We start from the raw sequence: 24,918 nt of genomic DNA on the forward strand, positions 1-24,918 counted from the left end.
ATAAATACAGAATCACCATCAAATAGCATCAGGACCAATTAAGAACATATCAATACAGCCAACATAAAACCATTAGAAGCCAGCATAAAATGAGCATGTGCCCTAGGCCCCTGCAGACACAGAAGCAGGCTCAGCCTATTTTGCCACCTGAGGTGAAATAGCAAGCGGCTGCCCGACACATGTACCACACACACGACCTTGCCTCTGGCCTTGCTAACCAGAGTTGCACGGCTGCAACTTCTGGATTTCAGCAAGATCATGTGAGATCATGCAGAGGCCTTTGTGCACCACAGCCACTTCTCACTTATCTGCTGGTATCAGTTTGCCTTTCCAGCAGCCCAGTGATCTCATCTGCACCTTAATTTCCAAAGGCCTACCTGAATAAGGAGATCTTAGCCTGCAGGGGGAAGGGTAACAAAGAGGGGAGCAAGTCTAACTTCTCTTGTGGGGGAATTCCACAGTATGGAAGCAGCCATGGAAAAAGCTCTCTCTTGAGTCACCACCAACCATGGTTCCTATGTTGATAGGATCAAGAGAAGATGCTCCCCTAAGGAGCTTGGCATCTGCACAAGCTTTTATAGGGAGATACAATCTTTCAGAAGGCCTGGGCTCAAACCACATAGGGCTTTGTAGGTCATAGCCAGCACTTTCAATTGTGCTCGGAAATGGACGAGTAGCCTGCGAAGTTGTTTTAACAAAAGAGTAAAATTCTCCCTGTAACCTGCTCCACTCAAAAATGTGGTTGCAGCATTCTGGGCCAGCTAAAGTTTCTGAACACTTTCCTTTGGATTCGGGGGGGGGGTCCAAACACTTTACGTAGAATTATATAAAAAATTATTTTGTTATGTATTTTGTATACAGATACAGATTCATTTTTATAAAATTGGTACACACCATTTCCAGAGCCTATGTAGACTTTTCTAGTCTTGCAACAACAGACATTATTTTTATCTGGCTTTGGCTGAATGCGTAGTTTGCAAAATTGAGGCACGGCAAAATTTTATGCTGTATTTCCTACAGGGTGAAAAAGAAACAATTGTTTTACCTTCAATTCATAAGAGACGATTGGATAATATTGTGACTGTAAGTATTTTAACAATAATTAACTTTTCATTATGTGTGGTGGAGTTCTAGCCCTGCTGACTTGAAATTAATTGCACTGTGGTCAGTGAGGTTTACTCCCTAATCAAGTTCCTTTAGGAATCACAACCTAAATTTCTATCACTGTTGATTAGCATGTAAGTTGATGCTCCTCCAGACAACCTATTTATTCAGCATTCATCCAGACTTTTTTTTAAAAAAAAATTTAAGCATTCATCCAGACTTGCTTGCACGAAGCATATGTGGTGGTTAGACTTTTCCCAATCTAATTAAGCATTCCTCTTGATTTGTTTCTGTGGGGGTAATTATGAGCATTCTTCCTGATTTGTTTTGTAGGACCTTTACACATATTTCCACTCATCCTTCGTACACCCCACATTTTTAAATACATTTCCTTATCACTTTCCATATTGCAAAATATCTGGGTTTCTTTTTAAGTGGATTTGTTGTGCTAGGACAACAGAGCATTTAAATCCACTTTAATTGTACCAACCTAACATCCAGTATACGACTGAACCCTTCCCACAGTAAAATGTCAGTCTGAAGACACCATCGGTTAGCTTGTGGAATATTAAGAATAGCTGGGTAATCAAATAAAGTACATACAGTAGTGCTTTAATTTAATTTAATTATTTAATTTGTATTTTTGTTTTTATTTTGTATTTTTGTATTTTTATGTTGGGAACTGCCCTGAGATCTTTGGATGAAGTGTTGTATAGAAATGTAATAAATTAATGAAATGAAAGGGATTATACCAAACCTGCCACATGCATTTATTTTTCTTTTTAGCCTTCCGGTAATTTGCATAGCCGAGGACACTCTAGAAGCCTCCAAGAATTGTTCTTCTCCCCACAGATGTCACATTCACAGAAATATGTGTGCAAAGATATTTGCTCAAAATGGACTGGGGTGAGTTACTGCTCTGGATTGATGGTGAGGTTAATGAGGTTCTGTGTATTCCCAAAGCATGAATGGTTTAATAACCTAAGTAATAGCTTAATCCTAAGACATGCAAGGGACGCGGGTGGCACTGTGGGTTAAACCACAGAGCCTAGGGCTTGCCGATCAGAAGGTCGGCGGTTCGAATCCCCGTGATGGGGTGAGCTCCCGTTGCTCAGTCCCTGCTCCTGCCAACCTAGCAGTTCGAAAGCACACCAAAGGGCAAGTAGATAAATAGGTACTGCTCCGGCGGGAAGGTAAACGGCGTTTCCGTGCACCGCTCTGGTTCGCCAGAAGCGGCTTAGTCATGCTCGCCACATGACCCAGAAGCTGTATGCTGGCTCCCTCGGCCAATAAAGCGAGATGAGTGCCACAACCCCAGAGTCGGTCATGACTGGACCTAATGGTCAGGGGTCCCTTTACCTTTAAGACATGCAAAAAAAGCCTTGTTGTCATACACTGATACAAACATATGTTTAAAGGAAGATGAAAACAAAGGAGAACCAATAACTTTCCTGCTTTTTAAATAGAAGTACTCATAATTAGTAGGAACTCTGGTTTCAGCTTGAGTATCATTAATCCCAGGGAAGCTATGAATCACTGTTAGAAAATATATTTCTTCCCATTTATGTGAACAGAACCGTCACTATAGTTCAGTCGCTAGAGCATGAGACTCTTAATGGGTTTGAGCCCAATGTAGGACAAAAAGATTCCTACATAGCAGGGAGTTGGCCTAGCAGACCCTCCAAGTGTCCCAATTTCCCAGGGACACCCCTGATTTAGAGAAGCCATCCCGGTTTCTGATTTGATCCTGGAATGTCCCACTTTTCCTAGGATGTCCCTGTTTTCACTGGAGAAATGTTGGAGGGTATGGAGTTATCAAACCCCCGAATTGTCTGAAGGCAAACTTGTATAGGGAAGGTTTTTGGTTTTTTTTTAATGTTTAGTGTTTTATTATGTTTTTATATATGTTGGAAGCTGCCTAGGGCGGCTGGGCAACCCAGTAAGATGTGTGGGGTATAAACAGTAAAATTATCATTATGGAATGGGACGTCCCTATTTTCATCGGAGAAATGTTGGAGGGTGTAGACTAGTTGGCCCTTGTGGTCCCTTCCAACTCTACAAGTCTATGATACTACAAGTAAAATTTCACATGATGTATATATTCATCAGCAATGTTCTCGTGTGGACCCTTGGGGCATTAAAAAGAAACTTTTGTAGGGTCAAAACATTCTTGAAAGATTCACAAATTTTGGCCCATTTACATCTCTCTGGCCACATCTGTACTGCACCTTTAAAGCAGTATCATACCTCTTCAAGCAGCCATGTCTTTCCCAAAAGGATTCCAGGAAGTGTAATTTGTTAAGGGTACTGAGAGTTTTAGGAGACCCCAACTCCTCACAGAGTTACAATTCCCCAAGTACCTTGGGAATAGGCATTGATTGTTAAACTACACTAGAAATTAGCTCTGCAAGGGGAAGCGCAGTCATTAAAAGTAATACCTCACCATCAGTAAATTCCCTCATTTACCATTTTTATATTATATTATTAAATTACTTCTAGAAACAAAAATGTCATTGGCATGTACCGTATATGAAAATAACTGAAGAAACAGACATGCAAGTGAGGAAACACTTAAAGGTAGGTAATTACTTGCCTTTAAATTTTTTGAAAGGGGTGGAAAACAAAATGTCCCTAACATTTGCTTTGTTTGTCCCTAGCACTGCACGTCTTTCCATTTTGCGAAAAGCCTGAGACACACATCAGAGGATAAAAGTCAAACACATGTGAGAAACCCAGAGATGTTTATTCTAAGGGTAAGACACAAATCACCAGATGATGATAATGATACGGATAAGGATTTTGTTATGTATATGCCGCCCAGCTGACTGGGTTGCCCCAGTCAGTCTGGGCTGCTCCCAACAAAATAAAAACACAATAAAACTTCCCTGAACAGGGCTGCTGTTTAGGCATCTTCTAAAAGCCAAATAGTTGTTTGACATCTGATGGGAGGGTGTTCCTGTGTCATGTCAGGAGACGCTGTGGGGACCAGCACAGCCTGGTGTGAGGTTGTGCTGGCCTGTGCAGCATCCCCAACACTGCGTAGGTTGTTGCAGCCTTCCGCTAGGATGTTTCTATAATTATATTATTCTGCAGTGCCAGGTGATTCCAAAAACAGATATTGTATTGGTCTCCCCTCTCCCTATGCATTGCTGTCCATGTATGATCAAGATCCTTGCAGAGGACAATGTTGTTGGCCTACAACTCTCATCATCCATGGTCATTATTCATGCTGGCTGAGGCGGATGGGAGCTGGAGTCAAACATCTGAAGGGCTTCATGTCTGCTAACCCTGGTGTAATGTGAAGCATTTCAAATTTAGGTAGTTTAAAAATCAACAAAGCATGATTTAAGCCTCCTTTTCCAATCTTACATCTCTTATATGTACTACTACTGCAGAAGTCAACGCTCATTTTGTGTGTATATGAGATAAAGAGAAATGCATGCTCAACAGTATATATGCAATTAAAATGGCAGTTTATAAAGGCTATCTAACTAATTGTGGGCTTGTTCATTTATTTGTTTTTAGCCGGAGGCAAACATAAATCAGATGAAATGCCACTATTCAAGTTTTAGTGTTTGTTCAAATGAGTCACCGGATGGGGATAAAACTACTGAATTGATTGAAAAAGTTGTAATTTCTAGACACAAAGAAACAGAAACCCAGAAATCAATGTATACAAACAAATGGCTCCTCCAAAGGCAAACAAGTGAAGAAACCCACCATTCAGAAAACACCAAGACAACTGATGAAAAGAAAATTAACAGAAGGATAATGGATTTATCGAGAAGTGTGTTATCGGGTTCTCTAATGTTATCAGATGTAAATAGTTCAGAAGATAAAGCAGACAGAGCTGCTGTCTGTGGATCCTCATCATCCAGTCTACCTCACCTGAAAACCCAGACTGAAAAAGTAAAAACCTTTCGTGCTCATTTGCTTCAAGACCAGGGAATAACTAATGAAACCAAATGCTATCCATGCAAGTCTTCAGATGGCGATACAAACAGAGCTGCCATTAGAGGACAAATCAATTCTCCATGTTTATCCAAAAGGAAAATCTTCATGATCTATATCTGTGGAGCCTATCAAGGTACAACCAAGAGCACCAGAATTTTGTGTTAAAAATCTTAAGATTAACAGATTTATTGTGGTATAAGCTGGTGTTTTGGGGTGGATAGGTAAATTGTCACTTTCCTCACCTACTATCTCCTCAGTGTTTTCATTCCTTTTCCAGCCATGCCGGTAACTATTTCTGGAGTGCTCTTGAACTATACTTTTTTTGTTCGTTTGTTTCATACCTCAGATTTGCACAAAACCAGAAAACAACACAAGCAAATCACATTATAGAAAATTTTAATGTAATTTGCTTGTGCAGTTTTCTGCTTTTTTTTTTTTTTTGCAAATGTAAGTGATCAAAATAACAAAAAAATACACCAGATATTGCATAGCAAGTTAATCTGAAAAGTGTGTGCTGAGAATTTACAATTGCCTGTGAAATAAATTATGCTCCTAAAAGTCATGATAACTAGTGGTGCTAGAGTCCAGAACCTGGTCCCCTTTCCATTCAAATAAGCACCTTATTTTTACATTGCAGTGAGCCTATAAATCATATACTGAAAGTCTGCCAGTTGCTTCTATATCTCCACGGGCTCTAAAAATGTTGCTTTTAATCAACAAATTGGTTTAGGTAATATGCTTGCTTTATTATCTTAATCAGATTCAGAAGTAGAACGAAATGCATTAATGGAAAAGTCCTTTCCTTGGCTGTACAAATACTGTAAAGAGAGAGGCTGCGACTTCCAGATGGTGGACCTGAGGTGGGGGATAAAAGATGGCATCACTAACAATCACAACATGGCTTCCCTCCATATGAAGACATTAAGGAAATGCCAGCAGTTGGGATTCCAAACCTTTGTTGTAAGTTCAGATGGAATTTGCAATACGTTAAGCACACAGAGAGTTTTTAAAATGCCATTTCAGGGCTTGGTTTTTCCATTTCGTAAGTCATTGGATGGAAGAGAGAGGGAAGTCTATATCAAAACAAAAATGGATATATCTGGACAGGGACGTATAAGGGGTGTGTGGGGTGCAGTTCACCCTGCGTGTTATCCCTGAGGGGGTGACAAAATGGCACACCACGGGGGGCAGCACTTATCGCAGGGCCTGGCCTGCAGCGCAACCAAGCCACACATCTCTCCTGGGAGTGATGCGATGGCTGGGGGCCCCGTGTTGCATCGAAATGGCAGTATGGGGCTTGCGTCTGCCAGGTGGACTCCGTGGACAGCTTGCCCCACCCCCACCGCTCCGGGTGCCAGAGCAGCTAGCTACACTCCTGTACCTGGATCACCCCTAGTAGCAGTCAGTTCATTAGGCTACTGTTCTGCTGCCTCAGTTCATTAGGTTATTCTTATGCACTACAGTCATACCTCGGGTTGCAGTAGCTTCGGGTTGAATATTTTCGGGTTGCGCTCCGCGGCGACCCAGAAGTAACAGAGTGCGTTACTTCTGGGTTTCGCCGCTCGCGTATGCGCAGACACTCACTTCAGGATGCGAATGGGGCTCTGGAACGGATCCCGTTCGCATCCAGAGGTACCACTGTATATCTTTGCAGCACATTTGAAGCATGTTTTTACTCTCAGAGAATTCTGGGCACTGTCATTTTTTGGGTATTCTAACTCTATAAGGGATAACAGATGTGCTTTGAATGTGTGTATGCAGCCTCAGTATGGAATGCCACTGGCTTCACAAAACATTAAATGCACCAAGGCTTTATTGGTTCCATTGTAAGCCAATTTTCTCTTCTTTGGTTTTCTGTTTCAGGTTTTTATTGGGCAAAAGCATGACGACCCCTCTCTCCCAGCAGTAATAGCCAAGGAAGATTTAGAGGCGATCAAAGCCACAATTGAACAAATGAAGCTGAGTACCAAAAAGTCAAAGCATACTTTGTCTAGTGGTTTGAGGGAAGAAACTCTAGTAGATAAAAAGAATGAAATCCAAGGTGATATTAATCAACATGCCCTGAGCCCTAGTGTCTCAACAGAAGAACCTGAAGCTGAGACAAACAGCAAGAAGGAATATGAAATGATTAATTCAAATGGGCAGGAGTTTTCTAATGCTTCTCTCCTCACCCAAAAGACTGTAGCTGAATATGAGAGAGAACTTCAACTTCTGGATTGCTGGTACAGGTTGGATGAAAACTACATCCCTGCAGTTTACAGACTTCAACCTATTTGGTTAGTTATTGTCATTATTGTTGTCATTATTAAATTACAGAAGCTTGGCAAAAACCCAAAGGGGTTGGGACAACTGTTGTGGCATTTGCTGTCCATTTTGCTCTGTTTGTAAACAAATTCCCTTTCTAGTACTGCATCAGAGGTTTGCATGCCATTTACTTCAATTGGCTATTGCTGGCCAGCAAAAGGAGTTTAACGTGAAAAAGGAAACCAATGTGCAGACTCATTTCCCCCTCACAGATGCTGGTGCTTTGTTTGTGTTTGTGCAGGTCTGAATGTTTGAGTTTAGTATAAAGATGCCCCCCTGTGGGGGGGGGAATGAATGTCATTGCTCAACCCAGCTGCCATGAGTGGGCAGAGCAGGAGGTGGAGACAATCTGAACAGCAGACTACGAGAATGAATGGGAAAGAACTGGTTTTCAGGGGCCTGTCCTGGAGTAAAATCCGAGGCAAAAATTTGACGGAACCTCCAGCATGAGACCAAATTGAAAATGGAACTAGGTCTGGATTTAACAGAAAGTATGGATGAGCCTTTATTGAGCTCTAGTCCATGAACAAGCATGTGTTGGCTATGTCTACTGCAGTTTGGTCTGAGATTAAAATGAACCCAAACAGTTCCTCGTGCAAATACGTATTCTCGTCACTTACTTCCATGAATATTACATCCAGAGACAGTTGTTCTATGCCAGAAATATCTGCTGTTTTATCTGCTAAAAGCCAGTGCTTGAATCATAGGAGGGAATCATGGAGGGACAGAGACATCTTTTCTGCTGACCTTTAAAGCCCTAAACGGCCTCGGTCCTGTATACCTGAAGGAGCGTCTCCACCCCCATCGTTCAGCCCGGACACTGAGATCCAGCGCCGAGGGCCTTCTGGCGGTTCCCTCATTGCGAGAAGTGAGGCTACAGGGAACCAGACAGAGGGCCTTCTCGGTAGTGGCGCCCGCCCTGTGGAACGCCCTCCCATCAGATGTCAAAGAGATAAATAATTACCTGACATTCAGAAGACATCTTAAGGCAGCCCTGTTCAGGGAAGTTTTTAATATGTAACGCTGTACTGTTTTTAACACTGATTGGGAGCCGCCCAGAGTGGCTGGGGAAACTCAGCCAGATGGGCAGGGTATAAATAAATTATTATTATTATTATTATTATTATTATTATTAATTGTGCTGGCTTTTTCTCAGCCGGAACTTGCAGGAACTCAGTTCCATCACCTCTTAGGTGGGTGCCATTGCCATTATAAGAGAACAAAGGAGGTGCTCATGGTAAGTTCCAGCACCTCTTTTTCTAGAAAAATCACATTGTTTTCCCCCATTTGTTTTTGGAAGCTTATGGAGACCATAATATATGGCTAAAATGAGGAGAAATTAGGCATTGGATTGTGTGTTTATTTGAGGATTCTCCTAACTTTCTTCCCATAAAATGGAGACACTGTCCTGTGCTATGAATCACTATGCTCTGTGTATCATGGGCATTTGTGTATCCAGTGGCGTAGCGTGGGTTGTCAGCACCCGGGGCAAGGCAAGTAATTTGCGCCCCCTAACCCCTGGATTTGCGCCCCCTAACCTGTGGATTTGCGCCCCCTAACCCCCAGATGTTGCGCCCGGTGCGACCGGCCCCCCTGCACCCCCCACACTACGCCACTGTGTGTATCGTTGATCTGTTGACTTGTGCTCCCATCTTCCTTTCAACCATCCAAAATTCACTTGCGAATGGAACATGTCTGTGGGGCTACTCTTCAGCATTTCACGGCGCTGGCGAATTGTACATTTTGAAGATGTACATTTGTACATCCAGTGCAAGGGCAATTGTATATTTCTTTGTTTTTAGCCTGTTTCTCACGGTTCATGCATTTCATGTTGTCTGCACAGCACAGTGTACCAAGATATCCTCAGCAATGATCCTACTCGCAGGCAACAAGCGAAGAACAAATGGATGGCGTCTTTTCAGAAACTGCATAAGATATTTCAAGAATATGCTGCAGTTGCTCTTGGACAAGAAGCTGCCACCACACTGCTCAGAACAGGTGAGGAAGGTATCCAATATATGACCAGGATATTGTTTTGCTTTATTATATGGGTGGTGGCTTATTTGAGTAGTTTAAATAGAATCATTTCTGTTTTGCAAGTTTTGCAACAAGAAGTGGATCAAGGATTCCAGGTCCAGGGAAAGTGTGAGGATCACTGTCACTGCTTCAGAAGAGACATCACAGATCTGCAGTCCAGTCTGTCAAGTCCCCATGCACCAAAATATATTGACGTTCACCCACTAAGACCAGAGATCAACAAAACAACGTATGAAGCACATCAGAACTTTGTGAAAAGCATTCACTCTAGGGTAGGTTGCTCACAACATCATTGGTAGTTGTCAGCCACATAGGGCCTGGGCTACCTATAGAAGCATCTCAATGGATATTCTGGTTGAAAATATCTCAAGATGCCCTGATGACATATCATGGGATATGAGATTTGTACCACATCATCCTCTTTAACAAGGGTGGAAAGCCCTTTCCAGTGCAAGGGCAATATTCCCTTCTAGGGACATAGGCCAGTGGTGGGTGGGACCAGGGCGACAGATGTAAATTTTACCTTTGTACAGTAGGCAAATTTCTACACACATCTCTCTCTATCCTCCATCCAGACATACAAGAGGAACCACCAGAGTGCAAAGGCACATTCCAGCCAGGCAAAACAATTGGGGGTAGGGGGGTGCAGTAGAGCCAGTAAGTGTGGCCTGGGGAAATTTCTTAGGGCCAGATCAATAAGCCTGGAGGGCTGTATTTGGCCCCCGAGCCTGAGATTACCCACCCTGCTCTATAACATAGCATAGGGGATCCTGGGGTCTCTATCTTGAACTGTGCAGTGCAGGGGCTTCGGGCAAAATGTATTGAACATCACTTAAGAAATATTTTTTCTTAAGCTGTCCACAATATCCATGAGGAAATAAAGAAAACATTTCCCACTCTGTCTACCACTGCATTCTACATAATGATCTGCAAGTGTATACTCTGCCTGCTTTCGGTAAACCAATTCAGACCTTTCTCAGAAACCATTTCTAAGTACTATTATATACATTTTCACCACCTCACCCTGCCCCCCACCAGACACTTTTGGCCTTGATTTTAATTTATTTTAATCCTGTTATCTGAATTTGTAATCTTTCTCAGTTATCCCACAATATGCACTTTTTAAAGCTTTGTTCCTCTTCCTATCTTTATTGCTACCTCTGCTTGTCATTAGTCACTGACTTTCTTAAGCCATGCTCTAGACCTGAAAATGATGGAAGCAAAATAGAACCTTTAATGAACATGTAAAACCTGACAAAATAAATATCATCGCTTCATCTTTTATGTATAAACCTACACTCTAACCCCCCACACACTTGAGGGAACCGAATAGGAAGCACCGTTTTCATTTATTTGCATTTCTCAGCATGAGCTTCAAACTATGCTATTGACAGAAATGGCTTACTATTTTCAAAGGAAAGGTCTTCATTGATTCCTTTCCCAGCATGTCTCTGTGCGATGTCAGACCAGAACATTGCACTGTTACAACATAATAAAGCTTGAAAGAAACATCTTCATTTGCTAGGCTGAAATAAACTATAGTCAATGAAACGTGTATTATTATTTTGCATTCAATTTATCCTTAAAGAAATAGCATCAGCTAGATCTGTGTTACTCAAAATCTCATACTGCATTCTAAACACTGGATGGCCATGTTCCTAATGAAACGGTTCTGTTTAAATGAAACTTAATTCCTATAAAATACGCCTGGGGACATAACCTACCATACCCTCCAACATTTCTCCAATGAAAATAAGGGTGTCCCATTCCATAATGATAATTTTACTATTTATACCCCACGCATCTTACTGGGTTGCCCCAGCCACTCTAGGCAGCTTCCAACATATATAAAAACATAATAAACCATGAAACATTTAAAAAAAAATTCCCCGTACAGGATTGCTTTCAGACGGCTTGGGGGTCAGATAATTCCATACCCTCTTTTTTTATATATAAAGATATTTATTGAGTTTCCAATTTTATACAAACAAAAAGAAAAAAGAAAAAAGAAAAAAAACACATACAGTTCTCAATCCTTAATTTTCAATGACATATTTCCCTGACCTCCTCATACCTCCCCTTCTTGTATTCCAATTCAAATTATTTACTCAGCAAATCCTTATCTCAAAACATTACAGCTGGAAACCCCTTCATTTCAATCCAACATCATTCAACATTCTTTAATTTTACAATATTTCTGTAAATAGTCCTTAAATTTCTTCCAGTCTTCTTCCGCCGACTCTTCTCCCTGGTCACAGATTCTGCCAGTCATTTCTGCCAATCCCATACAGTCGATCATCTTCATCTGCCATTCTTCCAGAGTGGGTAAATCTTGCGTCTTCCAATACTTTGCAATAAGTATGCTTACTGCTGTTGTAGCATACATAAAAAATGTTCTGTCCTTCTTTGGCACCAATTGGCCGACCATGCCCAAGAGAAAGGCCTCTGGTTTCTTCAAGAAGGTATATTTAAATACCTTTTTCAATTCATTATATATCATTTCCCAGAAAGCCTTAATCCTAGGGCACGTCCACCAAAGGTGAAAGAATGTACCTTCGTTTTCCTTACATTTCCAACATTTATTATCGGGCAAATGATAGATTTTTGCAAGCTTGACTGGGGTCATGTACCACCTGTATATCATTTTCATAATATTCTCTCTTAAGGCATTACATGCCGTAAACTTCATATCTGTGGTCCATAACTGTTCCCAGTCAGCAAACATAATGTCTTGTGCCCATTTAATCATTGCAGATTTAACCGTCTCATCCTGAGTATTCCATTTCAACAGCAAATTATACATTTTTGACAAAGTCTTAGTTTTGGGTTCTAACAGTTCTGTTTCCAATTTGGATTTTTCCACCTGGAAGCCAACTTTCTTATCCAAATTGTAAGCCTCCATTATCTGATAATAATGAAGCCAGTCTCGCACTTTATCTTTTAATTTCTCAAAACTCTGCAATTTCAGTCTGTCCCCTTCTTGCTCCAAAATTTCCCAATATTTTGGCCATTTGGCCTCCATGTTAAGTTTTTTCTGAGCCTTAGCCTCCATTGGTGACAACCACCTTGGGGTTTTATTTTCCAATAAATCCTTATATCTAATCCAAACATTAAACAATGCTTTCCTGACAAAGATAATTCCATACCCTCCACCATATCTCCAATGAAAATAGGAACATCCTAAGGAAATGTGGGACATTCTGGGATCAAATCAGAAACCAAGACAGCTTCTCTAAATCAGGGACTTCCCTGGAAAATAGGGACACTTGGAGGGTCTGAACTATAAGTATGAAGAACTTTTACTACAAAAGGATTAAGCAGGTTTAAGTTGATCTTAAAGGTAAAGGTAAAGGGACCCCTGACCATTAGGTCCAGTTATAGCCGACTCTGGGGTTGCGGCGCTCATCTCACTTTATTGGCCGAGGGAGCCGGCGTACAGCTTCCGGGTCATGTGGCCAGCATGACTAAGCTGCTTCTGGCAAACCAGAGCAGTGCACGGAAACTCCGTTTACCTTCCCACCGGTGTGGTATCTATTTATCTACATGCACTTTGACGTGCTTTCAAACTGCTAGGTTGGCAGGAGCAGGGACCGAGCAACAGGAGCTCACCCTGTTGCGGGGATTCGAACTGCCAACCTTCTGATCGGCAAGTCCTAGGCTCTGTGGCTTAACCCACAGCGCCACCCTTAAGTTGATCTTACTCTGGCACAAAGACTCAGTTTAAGATTCAAAACTTCTCTGATACAGACAGTTATCCTCTTCAGTATTGTTCAGTCAGCTGTTTGCTTGCTTGGGTGGTTGATGATGCCAACATTATAGGCTTGCCTTTACAGCTTCGTCACACAAATATCTACAGAAAAAGCATTAACTGGGGAAGAGATGGCATCAGCCCCACCACCAACAGATCCCATGCTTACTACCTTGAGTGCCTTTGCAATGACTTTCAGAAAATTGTCATCAATCACTTCAACAGGTCAGCCACATAACTGCTTCTTTGGTGAAACAGTTTAATGTATACATAACTTAATAGTAAAGGTTCGTTCCATTATACTTCAATATAGAAGTAGTTTTCCCATGGCACCTTAAATAATCAAAGCCTAAAAAATATGACAGTTGAAAATTTCTGATGTATTGTTTGCTCTGTTTCACTTCCTCACGTTAATTACGGAAGTAATTACCACAAGAGGAGGAGATGGACAGTAACTTAGGTGGCTTCAAAGAGGATTTGACAGATTCATGAGGATAGGCCTGTATGGCTATTAGACATTATAGCTAAGAATAGAACTTCATTTTCAGAGATAATATACCTGGGAGGACCTGTAGTTACAGGGGGTAACTCTCTCCATCATACAGTACTTACAACTTACCAAAGTTGTCTGATTGGTCTCTAGTAGAGGCAGGATGTGCACGATTTAAGAAAGCCAAAAACAAAACAAAACAAAACAAAAACCCCCCCAACCCTCTTGTACTTTCACAAATAAAGAAATACAGTATGGTTTGGCTTCCTTGTCAAAAAACAGTGCAGACAGACCTTCCCTAAGAATTGCTACCCATGCAGGCACAATGCTAGGAGGGTCAGTGGAAATGGTTAGGGAGCAGGATCCAGTGGTCCAAAGTTGCATTTTAGACTTCAGGTGAAGTCTTTCCAAAATGCCATTTCTAGCAAGTGGGCATAAGGGCTTGAAGATGGGTACCCAGTGGCACCTAATACTATGTGAAGTGTGTGTGTGTCTAAATCAGGAGGAGGTAATGGTAATTCTTGGCACTGCTGAGAAAATAAAGCTGTTTTAGTCACTTGTGATGGTGCTAAAAAGCCATACGATTTTTGAATATTGTGATTAATAGCATTAATAAAATGATTCAAATATGAGCACTTATAGATCCTATGCTGTGGGGTTGCTAATAAGGCATACTCCAGAGGCTGGGGATTATAAATGCCATCAGTCCTAACTAGTTGCAGCCGAGGACTGGAGGACATCACATTGGCTAACCCTTGCCATGTGGTTGCCAACAATCATATGAGAATGTTGACACCACAAACACATTTTGTGCATGTCTTTACAAGGATAGTCTTTTCCCTTGTTTGTCACTTCTGAATGCTGGAAATTGTGATTAAATAATCACCAGCATTATTCCATGTATATCCTCATATTTGGACATTCATAAAAGGAACTAGGTTTTTCCACATCCTCACATGGTTGTCAACAACTACATGTGTGGTGGCATCTAGCTGGGATATGAATGGAAGAAAATAAATAACACTGTCCAAAAGTCACTGTAACCTATACACAATGTTGAAATGTGGATTAAAACTTTTCCCTTCCATGTTTTCATTTGACCAGAACAATCCATTTGAAGAATATTCAAGAAATGCTACCTAAGCAAAGAAAGCAAGTTTTTGAAACTCATAATGACGATGAGGTTCTGGAACATATCCAGCACTGTCAGGCCTTGTGAGTTTGGTGATGTTTGGTTGCTTAATTTACTTTAGCCAGGCTTCATGATGGAGAACAGTTGAAGAGTTGATATGATAGTTGTGAGTTAAGAACAATCTTATTAACAGCCTCTGTTGAAGTGAAAATCTGACCTACCCATTTATTTGAGCAGCATTCTAGTCATTCAATAAGAGCGTATATGAAGGAAAATTAAATGATACCAATTCCTACTCACATCCACACCCCTGCCTCTTACCAGAGCATAGACATGTTTGAGAAATAAAATTTGTACTCTTGTAAATCACTTCTTCTCTGCTACCAACATGCCACCAAAGTGCTTTCTGGACGTTAGATGATACCTAATATAAGGTTTTCCAGTGCCCTTGAAGGGCCGGCTCATTAGGCAAGGTGAGACAATCCACTCTGGGGAAGGTGGATTTAAAAGTACCATTAATGGACAGCATATTATCAAATATTCAGTTCTACTACTGAAATTTTACCATCATAAAAGGCACCATTTGGATTTTCTTCAATCATCATCTTCATCATCAAATAATTTATTTATATGCCGCCCATCTGACTAGGTTGCCCCAGCCACTCTGAGTGGCTTACAGCTAATTAAAACATTAAACACAGTAAAATATCAAACATTTAAAACTTCCCTATCTGTGGAAGCATTCATATGTCTTTTAAAAGTCAGATAGTTGTTTATTTCCTTGGCATCTGATGGGAAGGCATTCCAAAGGGCAGGCGCAGCTGCCAAGAAGCCCCTCTGCCTGGTTCCTTGTAACCTCACTTCTCTCAATGAGTGAACCTCCAGAAGGCCCTCAGAGCTGGATCTCAGTGTCTGGGCTGAACGGTGGGGTGGAGATCCTCCTTAAGGTATACAGGACCAAAGCCGTGGCTCCAAAAGGTCTCGGCCATCACTTGGTCCCCTATCCCTAGAATGGCACTACTCCACAACACAGCAATCTCAGTGGTGGCAACTAGCCTAACACCAGTCTGGCATGATACCCAAAATATAGCATCATGTTGGCCCCTGGATCCTCATTGTCTGGGGCTTTGTTCCATCCTTGCGAAAGGAGTTATAGAACCAGTCTATAAAACTTTACATTAGCTGTGGTGGCTGCCTATTCACAGGTTCATTTCAGCCCCTGGAAATCATGGTTGTCAGTTGGCCTGTGTCAGCCTCTTGTCACCTATGGCAAGCCAGTCTTGCACACACTTGGGTAGCGCACACTGAATTCATCTTAGATTTCTTTTTCACCACACTATTGCAGATCTCTCTTTATGAGTATTTGTATATTGTCTGGAAACATGCAGGCTAAGCATAGGAGGAGCCAAATAGTTAAAACACTGCAGCAAAATCTACTGCCCCACATTACATATCTACAGGGGCAGCCAGCCAGCAGCAGCACGTGTGTTAGGGCAGAGTTACTCTCCTGACATTGCTGCTGTTGCTACTTAACTACCAGGCTGGGTTGGGACAGGCAGCAGGGAAATCAGGTCTGCATGGGTACACCTGTGGGGTTGGCAGCAGTTCAGCTCTCCTGCTGGTGCATCCCTGTGGCCCTGAACTCAGTCCCATCCTGCCCCATCCCTGTCCAGGTAAACTGTTGTGGCTTTGGTGTCAGTAGGAGGTACTAAGCCCCACCACATGCATCACTATCCAAGCCAGCATCCCAAAGTACTGCAAGAGCTTACTGCTCAGCTCTTGTCTTTCTTGAGAAACCTGTTCACTCACTTCCTTATTCATTCACCTGGGACATGTAGGGAAGGAAAAGGCACTGATAACAAAGGAGAGAGTTGTCAAACATGTTATCAAGTAATCATACCATCCTTTGTGAACAGCAGGATGGATCTATCTGGATTGACTAAATCTAGATTGAAAGTAGCATGTTGTGGAAGAGCATGAATGATTCTAGATTGAGAAAAACTACATTTATTTATTTTTTTGCTACAAATGGGTAACCCTAATTCACTTTCTGCCCCTTGTTGGAGGAATAAAAATAAGTCGTCCTCCAAGCATCTCCTAGGAGTGCTGGGCCACTTACCTGTAGCTCTCAGATACATCCAAAGCACATTCCCCTGCCCACTCGCACCCGAGAATCATATTAAATGTAGTTTACCCCTCCCAGAGCTACAATTCCCAGCTTCCTCAAGAAGCTGCAGTTCCCAGGATTCTTTGTGGGGGAATATGAGCTTTAAATGTGTTTTAAAGGTATGGTGTGTGCACAGCATCAGCCAGTACACAGTGGTGACTAAACACAAATAGTGTTTTGTTTCCCCTCTCAAAACAGGGTTAAATGTCTAATAGGAAGAGAAATGTTTTTGTGCAAACTGAAGAATCGTGTTGCATCCTCGAACAGAAAGCTAGTTGTAATTTGTGGAGAGGCTGGATGCGGGAAAACTGCCGTCATAGCAAAAGCCGCTTCTTTGGCTCCTAGCTGGATATCTGGGTAAGGGCCTCTCGCAGCCTCACACATATTTGTAACATAGATAAAAGTTCTTGAATAAAGACAATAGAGATAAACCCAGTGTCACTCATACCCAGCTCCCAACTGCTGCTTACTAGCTACCATATTTGCCCCCTTTGATTTGTCTTAGCTGGTATCACAGAGTGCTGTGAATTCTGTGAAATGTAAAATTATTCCATATTGATAACAATATATAAACTAAATTAATACCTTTATATTTGCATATTTTACAATGAGCCCAACATTCACTGTTCACAACGTTAAGTCCACCTTCAACTAGATGATACAGTAACAGCACACATACATTGATTTAACAGCTAAACACATGTATTAAAAAGAAAACATTTTCATAAGCAAGGTAAAAAGCTATTTTATTTTATTTGCTTTCCCCCCCTTTTCATTCAGGAACCTCAGAGTTGTAATTCGATTTATTGGTGTTAGTGGTGAAAGCAGAAATATCCGACTGACTCTCTTCAGCCTTTGCTACCAGATAGCTTCTATCTACAAGGTCTCGGTTAATTTATCCAAGGTAATGAATTAAATTTTCCTTCTTTTTAAGGCTCAAAGAAAAAATTATACTGTTGCATTTTTACAGCAGCAGCACCTACATGCACACACTTTTCCCTCCACATGATTCAGCAAGAAATAAAAGTTAGGAGTGGAAGATGACAAAACAGCTCAAGCACAATGCTGACAGTGCTGCTCAGATAATGAAAGGTCAGAAACCAAGAAACACTTTTCAGTAAATGACCAGTGCTGTTACAGCTGACAGTGCTTATAATCAGTTCAACACGGGGAAGCAAAGGGGATCCTGAGGCACATCTCCATCACTGCATCATCAAACACTGTAATGTGTTGCATGTCTACAGCCAACTCATGTCAGAGAACATCTCCAAAGTTAAGACAGATTTCCCACAATTTCTATTGCCAACACCTTTTTAATATTCTGCAAGCTATTAGGAATCCCTTGGTATCCATTATTTTTGCTGAGCTGACATTTCGTTTCCGCTCTTTACTCAATCATAGTCTTTAACAATAATAATCATTCTTACCTAGGAATGAATAGATTGGTTTATTTCCACGCCATATCAGTTTCTTATGTGTTCATTCGTAAGTCTGTTTTGTCACATTTCCACATCAACCTGTGAATTTTATTAAGTGCATGAAAATTCAAATTGTTTTCACACATATATTTTCACAAATATACACATTTTTATACATAGCTTTTAGCTGAAAACAGTGTTGCGAAAATTTGAAGATGTGCTTGATTTGGATATAGCAGCAAAAATGAATAAGGACTATGAACTTTTGTGGAAACATATCACTTGGCTCATTGGAACATGTAATTTTGAAGCATCTTTTCCTCTATGAAGTACTTCTGCAACATTTATTGAAGGAAAAGGTTTATCTGGAAAAGGTAACAACCTTCTGGGATATGTCAGCTAAAGGATAACAATGAATGCAAATCAAATTGATTAGCTGAAAAACGTTGAACGAAATTTTCAGGCATCTCTGTTCCTGTGACCCAACACAGTATCAATAGCTACTTGGGACTGGCTAAAATGTTTGCTATCTTTCTCAAAAAGGATTTTGAAGGATTGGTGGAAGAGTTTCTCTCTTTACTGGAGTCTGCCACACAAGACAAACCACTTCTAATATGTCTGGATGGCATAGATGAATTATCAGAGGAACATGTTGCAGATTTTCCTTGGATACCTCCTGAATTACCAAAGAATGTGTATTTTATTGTTTCCACATGCACCGAATCAAGTTTTTCAGTCTTCAAAAAACTGGAGGTAAAGCGATACCTTATTCAGTTGTTGTTTCTTATTCCACACTTTCTCAAACAGTGGGAAATTCCAGGGCAGTTTGGTAGGGTCAGTACTGGACACTTTCAGCACAATCCTATCTTTGAAAGAAAGTCCTGTTGAAATCAATGGGTCTAAGTCCCACATAGGTGTGTACAGGATTACAACCTTAAGGGCCTTGATCCAGTCCACCATGAGCACAAATGCTTATGGATTCCCACATAGGGCTTAGAACATTGTGCCCCATCCCATATCCTTAGGGAAAAGTGAGAGTCGTGCCCTAATCTTGCTTTCCTTGAGGAAGTGGAAGAGGTAAGTTGGATGGGGATATGAAACTTGTACCCAGACCTCCCACTCCATGTAATAATAGACTAGCATATTGAGTGCTCATGGGCTTAGGCCTCAGAGTGCATCCTGACTCTGTTATGCACTATGCAGACCTTTCTAAATGTGAGTGTTGCTGTACCCACAGTGACCCATTGGATCAAGCCCATGGTACTTTTGTGGTATCTGTTTATTTAAAGCTTGAGTAATTTATTTACTGAATTTATATTCTACCTTTCCTCTCAAAGGAGCCCAGGGCAAATAGGAAAGTACAGGTAAGAGAGTGCTAGATTTATAACAACACCCACCCCAAAGCAACAGCAGCACCCTGAAAAGGGAGGACTTTAGCTTGTAAAAGCTTTCTTTCTTTGGCCATATAGAAACTGTTCTGTTTCACTTTCTTGGTGTGTATACACTTTTTCCTCTATGGGTTTTCCCACACTGGAGCAAAATGTGGATTCGCATTAGCCTGTCTCTACATTAACAAAGGGGCATCTACATGACACTTCCCCCATCCCAGTGTCGTCCTGTACCTTTCCCCCTTTAAATGTGGGTTTTTTTGTCCCCTGTCCTTGGAAAGTCCAACAAAGACCAGGATCAAAAATCCCTGCATTTAAGGCAGCCATTCTACGTCTATGCCATAATTCCAAGGTCAGTTACGTCTGTGTTTTGTACCCCAGCCCTTTCCCGATATCAGATGTGAGTCAAGAAAGGTAAGACACAGGAGAGTGTCAGATTTTGCTCCAGTCCCTCTCTGATCTGTCTAGTCTAAAAGAGAACATGCCACCTATCTTTTATAGTCAAACTGCCACACAGGTGTTTAGTATTAACCCTGAGTCTTGATTCAAAACTTGAAGATCCAACCTGTGGAATCCTGGCAGAGATTTATAGGTATAGTTATCTGCCCCACAAATCTGGTTATTAGATGAAGAAGTGCAGAAATCCAGAAATATTAAATCCTTTTTTGGTTCTTATATTTTACGGTAAATAGGCTGTCTTGTATTAGGCTGGCAAAGTGACACCAACTCAATCAGGCCTGGAGACAATGTGATCAGGGGCAGACTTTGGTCTTTCAAATTTCAGCAGCACCCTGTGCGAGGCCAGAATTTGGTCCTCCCCCATCTTTTGCCTACTGTTTTTGCGCATGCACTACATCATAGTTTCAATGCTGCAAGTGCCCTAAATCTGCCTCTGATCTGATAACTGAGATATGCTTCTTTTCCCCAGAAAATAACAGCGAAAGAGAATATTTTACAAATACCTCCTTTGACATTTGGAGAAATCAGTGAGATGGTCAGCTCCTGGTTAGAAAAGGATTGCCGAAGACTTTCCCAGCAACAGCATGATCGCCTAATGGAAGCATGCACAGCCTGCCCAGTACCACTTTATGTATACTGTGCCTATAAGGAGACCTGTTTATGGACATCTTTCACACCAGAGGGAGAGGTGCGTCTTCCTCAAAATATACCTGATCTGTATTCATGGACACTGAACAGATTGGAAAAATCCCACGGAGAACAAGTTGTAAAAAAGATGGCAGCTTATACCACACTTTCAAGAAATGGCATTACTCAGGAAGAGCTGCTCCACCTTATGTCAACGGATGATGTGGTTATTAAGGAAGTAGCTAAATTCCAAAAAGTCTCAATTTCAGCATTCCCGCTAGTGCTGTGGTTGAAACTTTTGGATGATTTTGGAGACCACCTGAAAGAGCAAAGAACTGACCACACTTATGTTTTTAATTGGGCTCATACATCTCTGAGACATGTTTGCATGGACAGATATCTCAGAACACAGGATTCCCAGGCATCGCTGCATGCCATCTTTGCAGATTATTACCTGAACAGAATTCCACATAAACTCATTGAAATGTCTGCATTTCAACCTTTGGCCTGGACTTTAGAAAAAGAGTCCAAGATCAGCTACACCTTTAACGTTCGTAAGCTCCTTGGGGCTCCGTATCACCTCATCAAATCTAAGAATATTACTGCCTTAATCAAAGAATGTCTCTTTAATTATGAGTTTCTCTTATACAAAGCCTGGGCTTCATCAGTTATCAGCATTGAAGCGGATCTAAGAGCAGCTATCGATGCAGACAGGTAGGCTTACAGCAGTAGAACACAACTGTGAATGTCTAGGGCTTGTTTTACTTAATCACAAACCCTCATACTTACAGCCTGTCATCAACTAATCTGGTATGATAGTAGGGCCTGCTCAAGAGATTTGGCTGCCTCAGGTGAAAGACAAAATGGTGCACTCCATTTTTCTATGTGGTGGCCATTGACTCTTAGGCCTCATCTGCGCTATACATTTAGAGCAGTTTGATACCATTTTTAACAGTGGACCCAGCTATACAGCTGCGAATAAAACGCTTTAAATGTGTTGTAAAGTGCAATATACAAATGTGACACTAGATGGCAACAGTGAGCTATGCCAAATTCAACGTATTTTTAAAAACTTTTTTTAAAAGGGATTTTCACAGCAGTTTTTAATACGTGTGTAGATTCCACCAGCCACAGCTTATCCCAAAGAATTCTGGTAACTACAAAGAATTCTGAGAACTACAGTTTGTTAAGAGTGCTGAGAGTTGTTAAGAGACCCTTCTTCCCCTCACAAAACTATAATTTTCAGGATGGTTTACAGCCAATCCCTCTTCCCATTGAACTCTGGGAACTGTAACTGACAGGAAAATAGGGGTCTCCTAACAACTGTCAGCACTATAAAAACTAGTTCTAAGTATTCTTTGAGTGAAGTCAGGACTGCTTAAAAGTGATATGATCTTGCTTTCAACGTGTTGTGCAGATGGGGCCTTACTTTAACACAGGTAAATTGATCTTCATGCCACCTAAGGGCAGCAGGCTAGCTGAAAGGTGGGCACATATTGCTCTATCTTCCAAACCACTTTCATTGTTTATAGCACTGTTCAGCAATCCATTTTGTTTAACAATCAAAGCTACATTCAAATAAAGATTCTAGTTACATGCTAATCAAGTTATTATGAGTTTAGTTTCCATCCTGCCCCTCAGCTGGCCTTTCATTTCTTAACAATAAATAGATGAGTCCCACAGTGTTTCACTGTAAAAACCACTTCTCTGTAAAAACCCCTCTAGTGTTTTATTGATATTAGAGCAAGGAAACTCAAATGGGATGTGATTCCTGCCCCCTTGCCTCCTCCACAGGACTATACGTGACTTAACTTTATTAAGTGAAGCGCTCAAGTTATCCAAGAAAGTTTTACTACAAGACCCTTGTCAGTTGGCTTCACAGCTTATAGGCCGCCTTCATCGTATTGTTGCAGCAGATAAACCAGTGGCCCCAGGTACTGAAAATTATGAGATTTAGATTTTTAAGCAAGTATTTTGCATTTTCTATATTTTTGATATTTTGTTTTGAGCTCCAACCATTATTTGTCACTACGGGGACTTAAGCATCCAAGACAGAACCCAGGGCCAGCCCAGCCATTTGGCAGAGTGAGGCCACTGCCTCAGGCAGTGGAAACCCCTAAAGTGGTGCCTCTGCAAACGTCCCACCTTCTCTGCCACTGGAGCCAAATTTGCACTAGAATCTTTGGGGGCACATGAGATCTCACCCAAAATCATCGCTGATTCCATGCGCCACTTTTCCACGGGACAGGGTGGCACTTCCTGTTTTGCCTCAAGCGGCGAAATGGCCCTGGCAGAACCAAACTATACTTACATGTTTCCCGGAGGATTAGTCATGACCAGAGGCAGAAAGTTATACTGGAGCAAATGTAAGGATGTAATTGAGGGCTGGGGACCTTTTTCAGTCTAAGGACTGCATTCCCTTCTGAGGAATGGGGCCAGTGATGGGGCCAGAGGTAAAAGTGGGCAGAACAAATGTAAATTTTACCTTTGTAGTCTAGATTCTACACACACACACACACACACACACACACACACACACACACTCCTCTCTGTGCTCCATCCAGGGAAGACTGACTCATTTTCAGAGTTCAAGGACACATTCCAGTCAGGCAAAAAACATTAGAGGTGTGAAACACACACAGTGGGGATTGTGGCCTGAGGAGACTTCTGAGGATCAGAGAGAAAGAGACCTGGATGGCCCCCTATTCAGCCCCTTGGCCTGAGGTTCTCCACCCGTAGGGATGGAAGCATACATTTAAAAACATTTGAAATAATGCAGAATTCAAGGCAACAGGGTAAAAAAAACAAACCCATTTCATATTTATTACTGTTTTAAAACCAGCTCATTGAATGACTAACATATATTATTTTGTGTTGGTTCAGGTGATCCCAAAAAATATCCCTATCTGCCAGCTCTTTTGTCCCAGTGTCGGAAATCTTCTATTCCTGTTCTTCTACCTTCAACAGCCTGCCTTATAGAACCTGGTAGACTTCTCTGCGACCTTCTGAGAGGTAAGGGAGAATAATATTAACCTTTTAGAAACCTTTTAATGGTGAATCTGAGCTGAAGTTCTAAGCCTTCTAAGCCCTTTGCAAGATTTTGCTAAAGACCGGAAGTTACGAAGTTTCTAGCAACTTTTGCTTGATGTCTATTCCCTATGTATATCATTTTAGCATTGCATCTATAATTCTTACCATTCAGTCCCTTCCGCACCACCAGAAAAGCAATCAGACCTTTCTTTATGGTTTGGATAGAGAGAGAAAATAATCACATTGTTTCTTATAAGTTGTGTTTTGGCCGCTCTGCTTGTTTGCTGACATTTTGCTGCCTGAGGCAAAATACAAGATGGTGCCCATCCCCATTTAGAAAGTGACTAGCAGCTGAATCTCATGCCAGTGCTGGCAATGGGACAACATTGTCCACCACCCCTGAGGACAGCATGCAGGCATAGAGGACACAGGGCACACACGGGCACGCACACACACACTCCAAAACCTTCCTGCTGCTCCCTGCCTTGTAGCATCTGTTGCCTGAGCCTCACTTTTCCTGATGAGAAGACTGCCCCTGGTCATTGGCACTTAGTCTTCTTAAAAATATTTTTGCTAACATGGCAAGCTTTGTGACTGGGCCAGAAGCAATACAGCTATATCTACATTTGTGCGGAGAGGGAGGGGAAGTTCCAGTGTGTGCAGCCTAAAGTCCTTGCACTGACATAACAAATGTGTTGAATCCCACCTACAGTCTCTACTGAGACACTTAAGCGTTTCTGAAAGCGGAACAAACTCCTAATACACACTTTGGGGGGCTGAAAACATTGCTGTTATTTTTAAATAGGCACCCCAGTTGCTGTCAATTGCAGGTGTTATTTTATTCTATGCTGCTGCAATACAATGCCAAGTAATATCATGTTTCATGATATTGTGCTCGGGTGGCGTGAGACATATTCTGGGCTAAGTGATTATGGGCTTGATAATGGGTAGGGTGGTCATGTGTCCTATTCTACAGAGGGCAGTCCTCTGTTTGAAGGATGTCTTCTATTTGAAGGTCTGTCCAGTCCAAGTCAGATTTAAAAATAGAGATCTAAAAGAA

The 24,918-nt window shown here is 41.5% G+C and overlaps 1 protein-coding gene and 1 long non-coding RNA gene across 3 annotated transcripts in view; one reads left to right on the forward strand and one right to left on the reverse strand.

Annotated features, from left to right (window-relative positions):
• LOC128420733 (uncharacterized) overlaps window positions 1-24,918 on the forward strand; it is a 42,757-nt gene that overhangs the window by 1,021 nt on the left and 16,818 nt on the right. For both annotated transcript variants that reach the window (XM_053402585.1, XM_053402586.1), the window contains exons 2-18: window positions 1,021-1,083; window positions 1,891-2,010; window positions 3,604-3,681; window positions 3,762-3,857; window positions 4,630-5,191; window positions 5,819-6,018; window positions 6,922-7,334; window positions 9,206-9,360; window positions 9,463-9,671; window positions 13,233-13,372; window positions 14,742-14,852; window positions 17,135-17,293; window positions 17,717-17,840; window positions 18,898-19,107; window positions 20,671-21,542; window positions 22,623-22,762; window positions 23,712-23,840. In XM_053402585.1, coding sequence (XP_053258560.1) covers window positions 1,021-1,083; window positions 1,891-2,010; window positions 3,604-3,681; window positions 3,762-3,857; window positions 4,630-5,191; window positions 5,819-6,018; window positions 6,922-7,334; window positions 9,206-9,360; window positions 9,463-9,671; window positions 13,233-13,372; window positions 14,742-14,852; window positions 17,135-17,293; window positions 17,717-17,840; window positions 18,898-19,107; window positions 20,671-21,542; window positions 22,623-22,762; window positions 23,712-23,840 — 3,781 coding nt within the window. The remainder of the gene's footprint in view (window positions 1-1,020; window positions 1,084-1,890; window positions 2,011-3,603; window positions 3,682-3,761; window positions 3,858-4,629; window positions 5,192-5,818; window positions 6,019-6,921; window positions 7,335-9,205; window positions 9,361-9,462; window positions 9,672-13,232; window positions 13,373-14,741; window positions 14,853-17,134; window positions 17,294-17,716; window positions 17,841-18,897; window positions 19,108-20,670; window positions 21,543-22,622; window positions 22,763-23,711; window positions 23,841-24,918) is intronic.
• Window positions 873-23,256, reverse strand: LOC128420735 (uncharacterized). The gene is made up of 3 exons (XR_008332107.1): window positions 23,140-23,256; window positions 18,364-18,453; window positions 873-1,014 (listed from the first exon to the last, which is right to left on the reverse strand). It is a non-coding gene; the product is annotated as an uncharacterized LOC128420735 (long non-coding RNA).

This window comes from Podarcis raffonei, chromosome 9, assembly GCF_027172205.1.
Source record: "Podarcis raffonei isolate rPodRaf1 chromosome 9, rPodRaf1.pri, whole genome shotgun sequence".
Lineage (NCBI taxonomy): Eukaryota > Metazoa > Chordata > Lepidosauria > Squamata > Lacertidae > Podarcis > Podarcis raffonei.